At 29.8% G+C, this 11,810-nt stretch overlaps 1 protein-coding gene across 1 annotated transcript; it reads right to left on the bottom strand.

Moving 5' to 3' along the window:
* Positions 1–8,844: 8,844 nt before the first annotated feature.
* Positions 8,845–11,527, bottom strand: LOC110615466 (gibberellin receptor GID1B). The gene is made up of 2 exons (XM_021757308.2): positions 10,920–11,527; positions 8,845–10,279 (listed from the first exon to the last, which is right to left on the bottom strand). Exons 1-2 carry the CDS (start codon positions 10,956–10,958, stop codon positions 9,284–9,286), a joined length of 1,035 nt encoding a protein of 344 aa, XP_021613000.1. The 5' UTR covers positions 10,959–11,527; the 3' UTR covers positions 8,845–9,283.
* Between the last annotated feature and the right edge of the window lie 283 nt (positions 11,528–11,810).

Below are 11,810 nucleotides of genomic sequence, written 5' to 3'. Positions count from 1 at the left end.
TAGTGATGCTGTAAGAAATTTATATTAGGAGGGTTGAATTTCATTTTTTCAGCAAAATCTTTAAATTTATTCATTTTAGAAGTTTTTTTTGTTAATATAGATATTAAAAATAAAATTTTTAAATTGAGAGTTAAATTAATTGGAGAAAATTTGCAAATGAATTTTTTCATTTAATTTTTTTTAATTTAAATAGTTTAACCTGTTATCTACATAAATATTATTTAATTTTATCTATATTTATGATTTATTTTTTAAATAAAGGTGATCCAATTTATAACTTATTAAATTCTTTTTTTTTAGATTTATTTTTTTCTATATTTAAATAATTTGGAAAAATATTAAACAATCCAACTATTATTCATAGTATTCTTTTAAAAAAAAATAAAATTTATTTTTTATAAATTTAAATAATTTAATATATAATTTCAATCATATAAATAAAAATAACTATTATTAATTATTATTAAAAAGTGATAGTAAAAAATAAATATGAATAATAATTTAGCTTGTAAATATTTTTAAAAAAGAAAAATATTAATATAAAGTAAGGTTTTTGGATTGAAATAGAACATAATAGTTTATTGTATAAAAATAATATTTAGTGTTATGATTTTATTTTTGAGAGAATGATTATTAAGTTTATTTTATAAAATTAAGTTATTTAATAATTTATTAAAAAATTATTAGTGAATTTATTTAGATTTTAATTAAAAAAATCAAATAATATGAAATATTTAAATTTATAAGTAATAAATAATATATTTAAAATTATATGGATTAAAAACATAAACTTTTCATATAGATTAATGGTATAATTTTCAAATAGGATGAAGTAATAAATTTAGAAATTTAATAATAATTTTTTTTATTTATTTAAAACTAAAAGAAAATTATTTAAATACACTCAGGTAATTTAAAAAATTTCAGGGCGGATGACCTTAGCCCCACTGTAGGTCGGTCGATTTGCTGGAGAGTCTATTGAAGAGCCTTCGACCACTGAGGACCAAGTTGAGGTAGATCATTTCTTGTTGGCATATGGAATTGCATTGCTGTAATGTTCTTGAAAGCATAAAAGATCAGTACCTAACGAGGGCCTATGCTTGTAGTAATTTTTCTTTTTTATAAATGTATATATGCTACTGTTGGATTGTGTTGTGCACCACAAAAATGCTAGTAGAAAGAAAAAAAGGAAAATCGTGAAAGAAATGTTTGTTTGACAAGTCCATTCTCAATTTGACACTTAGGATAAAAATTGATGTCTCATACCTTCTTTCTCATGACATCTTTATGCAATGACTTGTTCCTTTCCTTAGTTTTTCTGCTATAGATTACTGTTTTGAGGATGCTTAGTGGACTTAAGAGTTGCTTTATTTCATTTGGGTGGGTTCCGTGGTGTAAGGTAAAGGAAGAGGTGGCAAAGACCAATGGAAGAGCTGATAAGGAACTTATCCAATCAATCTTAATTGCAACTTGTATTTGGAAATGATTGAATGCATTTGTTTGTATATGCTCAACAGCAACTGGAATCGTCAACTTGAGTAAATTGTTCAATTGCCATTATTAGACTACGCTTTGTAATGAATGCAGAACGTCAGGGCCTGCAAAACAAGATTCATGAACCGGTGCTGGGCCAACCAATGTTCATACTTGAATCAAACATGCTTTTTGGCAAACCAATACTCCCTTGTGGCCTACAAATCCACTTGAAAAATCAGAATTTACTAATCAATTCTCCAGTACTTTCAACACCCAGGTGACTCCTCACAATTAAAGTTAAAAAAAAAGAAAATCGTAAGCAGTGATGTATTCTAGGATTCAAGTGCCTACATCGTACTAAATAATAAATCTTGTCACCTAATATTTCAAATGACACATGGCCATATAGTGTTATTTTGAGTCACACGTAATATTGAGAAGACGATTAAGAACATGCGTGAGAAAGAAGCAGTAGAAGAAAATGAAGGAAGATGGGGTGGTGAGGTGAGCCAATGAGCAAGGAAAAAAACAAAGGTTTTGGTTTAGTAAATTTGTCTTTCATGGGTATGGGAGATTTCTTTTCCAAATTATGTATCCATATGGCGTCAAAAATCATTTTGGGTAATAATGCAAGTAACATTACACGTGTCATAAGATGAAAAATATTAGAAAATGAATAATAATTTCCAATATGGAAAATAGAGGTGCTTTGTTATTGATGCTTTTTGTAATCTTGGACTTTAGCTATAATGGAAAACATTGGGGGAATGCATCTTACCTAAAACGACAAACCCAAATTAGGCATCAACGTGGTGACTTTGTTTTTGTCCAAACTACACCTAATTTTTCTGGGTAAATTAGAGAGATAATATAAATAAAGGAACAAAAACGTTGTTCATGATTGTCTTTGTAACATTTGTGTTGTTCATGATTCTCACTGTTCTGATTTTTTTTTGGAGATACATGGGTTTCCTTTACCATTGGCGCTGCTGAATCTTCGGCTTCGACACAATTATTTCTTGCTAGCAGTGTTTATGGGCAGTCACAGGCGGTGCTTGTTGTCCATATGCTTCTCTGAGTTGGGCTTTCCTCTAATGGTAATTAGGGTTGGACAATATTTATTTTTTAATTTCATATTTGTGTTCATCTAATACTATAGCCCACTGAGCCTTTTAATTCTAAAGATTAGTTGAAAGAAAAAGTCAACCAACGGAATTGAATAAAAAAAATTTTACTTATTTTCTAAGTAATTAATAATGATAAAAGAAATTATAATTTGTTTATATTATAGATTATAGGAAGTAAATATATTAATATAGGAAATAAATATTGATAGATGGGTTAGTCCCTTAATCTTAGGGATTGTATAATCATAGACTTTATTTTCCTTCCTGTTTAGATACCGTCTTTTATATATAAATAGGTTGTAATCTTTATTACGAAATACAATATCAAATATTATATTTCTATATGGTATCAGAGCAAGGTTTGTAGAGATTTTTTTCTCTCTCGTCAAGTTTTAACTTTTTGGATACTCAGGACTCCTGTTCTTTTGTGTTATCCATCTAGGATAATATTTGTCTCTCACCGTTCACCTAAAGAGGATGCCAAAGTCGTCTTGCAGCCCTTTTGTCAGATTTGTGGTTTGTTTTCCGTTTGGGTGTTAGGTGGATGCGTCTTTTTGATACTATTCATTTGGGCTATCCATAAAGAGTAACTTTTGGAGATTTAGGACTCTGTTTATTTGGGTTACCCATAAAAGGTAACATTTGGAGACTTAGGACTCCGTTCATTTGGGTTACTCATAAAGGGTAACGTTTGGAGACTTAGGGTTCTATTCATTTGGGTTACTCATAAAGAGTAACGTTTGGAGACTTAGGACTCTATTCATTTGGGTTACTCATAAAGGGTAACGTTTGGAGACTTAGGGCTCTGTTCATTTGGGTTACTCATAAAGGGTAATATTTGGAGACTTAGGACTCTATTCATTTGGATTACTCATAAAGGGTAATATTTAAAGATTTAGGACTCTGATCATTTGGGTTATCCATAAAGGGTAACATTTGGAGACTTAGGGCTCTGTTCATCAAGTACTGTTCACGAGTACTGTTCATCAGGTACTGTTCAAGAGTCACGAGTATTGTTCACGGATTCGAAATTCTATTCACAGTAAAGTGATTAGTTTTATTAATCATTCTGAATTTGTTAAAGAATTAATGCAGTATTTGGAATTTCTATATTCTAGCAAAGGGAATACTTCTCGTATTTATGATGTGTGTAAAGCGTTTTACCAAGCTAAGAAAATGTGGTCTCCCGTTCTAGTGTTGAATTTGAATGTCCAGTCATGGCAAAAACCGTTTGTGAAGTTTTGTGGGTACGTCAATTATTGGAAGAAGTTGGGTTTACAAATTCGGTGTCTGCTAAGTTGCATGGAACGAGTTGATTATATATATAACAAGTTGAGCATGATTAACATTTATGCTCCAACTTGAGGGGAGTGTTATAAATTATAGGAAGTAAATATATTAATATAGGAAATAAATATTAATAGATGGGTTAGTCCCTTAATCTTAGGGATTGTATAATCATAAATTTTATTTTCCTTCCTGTTTAGATACCGTCTTTTATATATAAATAGGTTGTAATCTTTATTACGAAATACAATATCAAATATTATATTTCTACAGTTTAAATAATATAATATTCTGTTTATCATTGTCTTCCACATGGTGCAAAGGCATTGGCTTGTTGTTGTAGGGTGTTTTTGTTTTGTGGTATTTTTAAATGTAATAAATGTCTAAATATTAATATTATATAATTTAAAGTTCCATGGCTATATTGTCAGCAAGCATTGTATTTTGTGGTGTTGTATTGTTGTCAAGATGTTAATGGATACACATGAAGCTGCCCCTTTTTGGGTTACTAACAAAAAGATTTTAGGATAAATTACCGTTTAGCCTTTCTAATTTAACGAAATATTGTACTTTAATTTATGTATTTTTTAAAATTTATAATTTAATTTTTAATATTAAAAAAAATAACAAATTAATTTTACCCATTAAAATTAAATTAATTTATCATCTATTTTAATAAAAATAACTAAAATATCTTTTAATGTATATTTTATTTTAAAATAACAAAGTTCTTAAACTTTAATTAAATCTACAATAAAAATTTTATAATTTTTCATTATAATTGAATCGCGATCTATCATCTATCAGTGATTCATCATTTAATAACTTTTTTATTATAGTCCGCCGCCAACTCAGATACCGCAGTAATACACAATACTTATACTCTTATCAGTGGCTTGTTCCGATATTATCATTCACGCGATGATCGAAATTACAAAGAAAAAATTAAAATCCATTTCGATTGGTTTCATCGACGAAAATAATTACTTGGCGTCCACCTTATGTTAATGCTCGATCAAGCCATGCCGTCGACTATCACGTGATGGCAACGTGCATCGACATAGTCACCGTTGGACTTGGTCAAATTTAGGCATTAGTTGAGTCATACCACTACTCACGCTATTGTCAAAATTGTGAAAGAAAATTAAAATTCATTTCGGTTGGTTCTGCCAGTGAGAACAATCAGGCCGATATCCACCTTGTGCCAATGTCTGATCAGGCCATGTTATCAATCGTCGCTGCGTCAACGTGGCTACCTCAGGCTTGGGCATTAGGTCACACTATCGGTATTCAACGTCAACTCAACTCTGTAACATTTAATAATTTAATAATTTAATCCCTTTATTTTCCTCTCCGTAGATGGTAAAGATTAAAAATATTTTGATCATTTTCATAAAAATTAACAGTAAATTTACTCCAATTATAACGGTAAATATTAAATTATAAATTTTTAAAAATACAGAGACTAAAATAAATATTTTATTAAAATAGAGAGACTAAATTAAAATTTAAGATTTTACTTTGACAAAAGAAAAAGAAAAAAAAAAGAAATATTTTTCTTTCCCTTGTGGAATAATCAAACAATCCTTATCATTGATTGATGAATTATATGAAAACCATTTTGCTGAATTTACATGAATAAATGGAAATCACTTCATGCCAACCAATTTGCATTGAATGACCCCAACATGTGGAATATGAAAATTTTGTGACAATTTTAATTATTAACCAAATTTTAAATTTATTTTTTTAATATACAATTTTATCATTATTGCATCTTAAACTCCATAATTCATTATTGTCTATCAAATTATAAAAAATGTACTATTTATTTTGTTTTTAAATTATGTTAGAAATTAATATATGTTGCTGATTGAATCTTTAAAAATTAGTAGTTTAAAGTTAATAGTAAAAAAAAATATATTTTTTGATTTGTTGTAATTACTATCATTTTTTTTTAATTTTAATCTTTTTATTTTAATTGTATTTTATTATTACTTATACTATTAAAAAACTAATGAAATTATCACCTTATTTCTCATGTTAATGCTTTATCACTGTATCACTTAGCAAAATTTAAAATTAATCCTAAAAAATTTTATATTTTACTTTTATTTCAATTTTATCTATACTTTTATTTTTTATCAATTAAATTCTATTCTTTTAAAAAACTTATAAAATTATAAAGTTACTCTTTTTTGCTATTAAATATATTTAAAAATTAATATTATTATTATTTAATTTTTTTAACTTTTATCAATAATTTTATAATAATAATAATAATAATTTATTTTCATTTTATTTTAATTAAAACCGCTATCAATCAATTTTTTTTTAATTTATCTAATATACTTACTATTTAGTATTACTTTTAAAATTATTGTTAATAAAATAATCTTATTAAATAAATTAATTATGAAGTATTAAAAAATAACATTTAATATGATTTAATTTAAAAATATTAAAAATAATAAAAATAATCTTTAAGATATTTTTTAGTTATTTTTTTAACTTTCAAATATAATATTAATTTATTAATTTTTTTAAATTATAAGTGAATTTTAAAAATTAATAGAATAAATAATTTATTAAAAAAACTTTTATACTTTTAATTTTGTTATGATTCTATTCTAAATTTTAAACTATTATTAATTTTATTTAAAAATTTATTGGAGTGGTGAGCGTTCAATGATGTGGTAATTTCATTATTTTTTTACGGTACAAATTTATAGAGTATAATTGAAATAATTTTAAAAAGTTGAATTTTAATTGGTAAAATATATGATGTAATTATAATAAAATTAAAAGTATAGAATTTTTTTTGCTATTAATTTTATTTTAAATTTATTAAATAAAAAATATTAGAACTTCTAATTTAACAAATTCAAAATATAAAAATTAAATTATTCAATTTTAAAAACTAAAATATGTGTTATTTTGATATAATTTTAAGATATAAAATAATTTATTCTTAAAAAAATATTAAAATTAAATTCTGAATTTGACCATTAAACTATTAAAACTTATCATGAATGATTAAATTATTGGCAGCAAGAAAGGAATAATGCTAAAAAATAAATCACTTATTAATTTAGTGTAGTTTTGAAATAATTTATAAAAATATAATTACTTAAAGATTTTTTTAAAAAATTAGTGTTTTTAACAACCAAACTCAAATGATGATTTTAAGAAGGATATGACGAGAGAATGAGATATTCTTCTAAAAATATCAAGAATAATCAAACGCTTTAAAAATAATATTTTAATTGAAATTTTTAGAAATATTTGACTGCTTAAAAAATATTATTTTATTTTCAAGGAAAAAATTCACTTATATTATACATTCAATTTTAAAAAAATCATTTGATTGACATTTTCTATAGAATTAAAAAAATATTTTATAAATTATTTTTTAATTTACATTATTTAAATAATAAAGCCAGAAGGAAGTGGGACAGGTATATCTAGATGACTCAAAATGCTGTAGGACTCATTCAATTGATACAAGGGATGAATTTGATTGAACAAAATAATAATAATAAATTACAAAAACCCAAAAAGAAAGCCTTAGTTTATGAATTAAATTAAAAAAAAAAAAAAAAAAAAAAAAAAAAAAAAAGAGGAGAAGTGTGTGAACGTGAAAACCGCAAGTAATGACCCACTGATATAGTTTTAGTTTAGTTTAATGCCAAACATTAAGGTACCGACCAAAACAAATCAAGGATTTTGTCTATAATCAAACATTTAAATAATACTCTACTTGATGACAATGACCTTGCCCTGTCCTCTTACAGAATATTTCTAAACATAAACACCTATTTTACTAGGGACAAAATTATAATAAGACATACCATAACCATGTTAATCTCTAATTAAAAATAAATTAATTATTTTTGGTGGGTTTCACAGTTGCAACCGAAGCATGTATTGTAAGCAACCAAAGTAGCCTACAAAGTCAATTAAAGACAGGTTTCTATGTCCTTGTCCAGGCTTAGCTGTTTCTGCCACTCAGAAACCCATTAAGCTCTTTAAAAGCAATCCCAACAGCTCAAGATTAAGAATATATATTCAAAGAGAAAGAGCTGTGTTTGGTACTTGGATTTGGCTGGCTTCATTCTTGCTGTTTTCTTCTAAGTGGTCCCTCATAATACTTCCAAAATTCCCAACCACTAGAGGATGAGTTTCCTCTCATCAGAACAATACCAATTCCTGCATTTGCCTATTATCTTTACTTCCAAACACACCCAACTACAATGGGCAATCAGGAGCTGACAAGATTTAATCAATTTGATTTAGAAAGATGGTGATATCCATGATTTATACCCTTTGTCCAATCATTCAATTTTGCCTCAATTCTTTTTCTTATGCTTCTTTGGTGGATGGGGTTTTTTTTTTTTTCTTTTTTTTTTTTTTCTTTTGGCTTTTGTGTTGTGATGATCGACACCATCCCACACACGAGGGTCTTTTCTTTTGCCCATTCTTGGGTTGATGGTGAAGGAAAAATTTTTTCCTTTTCTTTTTTTCCCATTTTGACGTTTGGTGTGTGCGCGTGCGTGCTTTATGAAGCCGTCTTGAGGTTTAAATCCTTAATGGGATACAAGAAGATAATGATCGAAGAATGGATTCAATAACTGCTTTCTTATTCAAATCACCCCTTTAGTAACAGTTTATAACTATTTAAATAATTATCTATTGCTAAACAGTTTACGTCTACTACTCTGCAAATTTATCCTAAATCAACCTTGGTGGTTGGCTTTTATCAACTTCTTAAATCTTCACATGACCAGCATACCCACAAATGGATTTGGACTTGAACAAGCTAATTATGAATTGAAACTTCAGGGTGTAGACTTGCTTGAACATTCCTCCATGGCAAGTTAGTAATCTGAGCACAAAAGAAGCAACAACTAGAACAGAGACAGTACAAGGTTTAAGCTCTGCAAGAGAAGAGAACTAAAAGCAAACAAAATCTTTTATATATTCTAAAACACAAGTATAACATACAAGTGACATGACAAGATTGGATATGTTCCAGTCTGAAATTAGTACTAAAACGAATTAATCAAACCACCAAATGTTACCACCCACACTTCTTCCTTCCCCATTATTTATGGCCAGAAGTGAACAAGGGTAAAGCTTAATTTTCTATCTGGTGGCTCAGCTGAATCCCATTAACACGTTCTGATCCTCAGTAGCAGCAGAAACTCCCCGACGATACAGAACACATATCACCACCCCAAGTGGTGATATGGTAAGAAGAAGTATTACACATTCGTATAACTACACACCATTACTGCAAAGTGGGAAGAAGAGAAAAAAAAGAGAGCCCAAGTTAAAAGTTTCAAGCTTTTCTGTTATGTATTGGCTGGCTGTACGTAAAGATAAGGAGCGTATTAACAGTTAGGATTGACGAAATTTTTTATCTCCTCCATGAGGCAATAGAAATGATCGTTATTTGGCAAAAAGTAGAATCCTATTGTGGCTTGCTCTAGATATAGAAGTTTCACTTCATGGCCAGCTCTCTGTAATCCTTCAACGTAAGCTAATTGCCAATCTTGAACAAGATCGAAACCAGCCACAACGACTAGACTTTTTGGGAATTTGAGTGCTGCGAGATTTTTCCCTCGAGGGCCAAAGATATTACATGCTGGATGATCTCTATCTTCTCCTTCAGGTAGATATGCTCGCCAGTACCAGTCACGATCTTGAATCGTAACGAAGTATTTTCCGTCTAATCTCTTCTCTGATTCAGTTCTCTCTTGGCCGCCGAACATTGGATGCAGAAGAATGTTACCCAATACTTCGATTTCGGCTTCCGCTGCCCTCACTGCGACATGGTGTGCTATATTTCCACCGGAACTATCCCCGGCCAAGTATACATGAACCTTGGAATCTTTCCCACTTTGAAGCCATGTTCTTGATTTAACCCACTTGAGAGCTGCCCAGCCATCATCGTATGCACATGGGTATCGATACTCAGGTGACCGCCGATAATTAACAGACACCACAACAGCCTTGCAAATACTTACAAGGCGGCGGCAAAAGGTGTCATAGATTGCACTATTGGCAGAGGAATGAGTGAAGCTTCCGCCGTGGAAAAAGATTATAACTGGGACAATCTCAGTCGTGCTCAAAGGCTTTTCAAGCTCTACAATCCCCCATTGAGCCTCATTTTCAGGGGCAGGTTGATAAACCCGGCTAAGGAGGCCTGTGGATCGATCGACATAATCAAAGGAGAAAACCCCATCAACTGGAATGGTGTTTGCATTGACTTTACGGTCAAGAAACTCTGCCAATTCACGATTAAAGGTTCCGTCGGGACGGCGAAGGAGATTATATGCGAGCTTGAAATTAGAGATGAGGACCCAAGTGTTCAGCGGAACTACCCTCTACAAGAAGGAAAGAGGGATTTATCAATTAGATGTCAATGTTGAGAAAATCTTCGCCTTTATAATGAGAGCTAGATTGATCGTATACATTTTGAAAAGCAGTATGGAATTTTATTATGCACCCAAAACAGCAAAAGAAAGTAAAATACACCCTGAAAAAGCCAAACACCAGTTAGAAATAGTTGAAAGAGGAATGTAAAATCAAATCCTAAACAAGAAAATAATATAGTGAGCTTAAAATTTTATTTTAAAAAAAAAAAAAACAATTTACTTCAAATTTTGTAAGTATGAGATGGGTAGCTCTCAAAACCCCAAACCCATCGAGGAAATCAAAGAACATCAACCTGACAAGTCAGACTAGCAAGAAATTGAAAGCAATGGCAAAAGCAGCACGAGAAATGACAAATTTTGCAAACCAAATTCAACGAGGAAGTCCATATTTTTTCGTTATAATCAAAGTCAAATTCCTGGCATTCCGATTTTCCAAAACACAAGGCCCAAACAGAATGCTAACGAAATGGACAAGATTTCATGGAAATTCACTGAACCCATCAAGCAAAAGCAGCCTTTGTAAACTTCAAAATAGCAAGAGGAGAAAAGGGAGTAAAAAAGAAGCGTAGAAATGAAAAGAAGGGGATACCTTGGATTCATTGAGGTTGACTTCATTACTACCAGCCATGATAATGGCTCTGTAAAACAAGAGCTAAGAGCTAAAATTAAGCAAGAACCCAGCAGCGAAAATGATCTTCAGAGTTTCAGATAAAGCTAGTCATTCATTTAATTTGATTCAGTGAACAAGTAAGAGATGAAAGAAGACGAAACAATCCCAGAAAAAGCTTGCATCTGTGTAGTCCACTCTTTTCTCTGGAATATGAGATTCTGCAAAGCTATTATACGTATGCAAACAGATGTGTGTCTTTTTATACTCTTTGTATCTCTTGTCTTTCCATCCCGTTGATTGATTCCTCGTTAAAGTTCTGAACAAGGAAGGAAGAGACACTTGTTGCTGAAATAAGGGAACAGTGAGTTTGTGAGAGAGATCGAAGACACATATATCTTGTAGAGAGAGAGAGAGAAACAACAAGTACAAGAGAGAGAGAGAGAAGAGCAATGGTAACGGAGGTGGACGGAGACGAGGAGACGACAAAGCGGGCGGCCGAATTAAACTGTTCACGAGGGTCCCACACCCTCTCTCTCCACCCCCCTTTCTCTGTTTCTCTCTCTATATATACACACTCAGCATTATCATGCTGCTGATGCTAAGCCTTAATCCATTTTATATTACCATTTTTACTGTTTTATAATTTATTTATTTTCATTTTTTCCATCCAACAAGGAGATTAAGCCTTTTTCGGACATGTTGAAAGTAAAAAAGGAAAAGTAATTGAAAGAAAAAAAAAAAAAAAAGGATTAACTTTCATGAAAAACAGGGAAAATAAAAAGGGATAGAAATTAATAATTATTTTTTCCTTATTTAAAAGAAGAAATTTTGTTCAAAGGTAAATGATAAAAATTGCAATTTACCATAATT

This window comes from Manihot esculenta, chromosome 5 (genome assembly GCF_001659605.2).
Source record: "Manihot esculenta cultivar AM560-2 chromosome 5, M.esculenta_v8, whole genome shotgun sequence".
Lineage (NCBI taxonomy): Eukaryota > Viridiplantae > Streptophyta > Magnoliopsida > Malpighiales > Euphorbiaceae > Manihot > Manihot esculenta.
Note: the sequence above shows the minus strand (reverse complement) of the source record. Positions and strands in the feature narration are given on the sequence as shown.

Excerpts from the sequence above, each read along its gene's own strand:
- LOC110615466 (XM_021757308.2), bottom strand. The coding sequence starts at position 10,958 with ATGGCTGGTAGTAATGAAGTCAACCTCAATGAATCCAAG. Across the intron at positions 10,280-10,919 it reads TCAACCTCAATGAATCCAAG|AGGGTAGTTCCGCTGAACAC; the intron begins GTATCCCCTTCT and ends TCCTTCTTGTAG.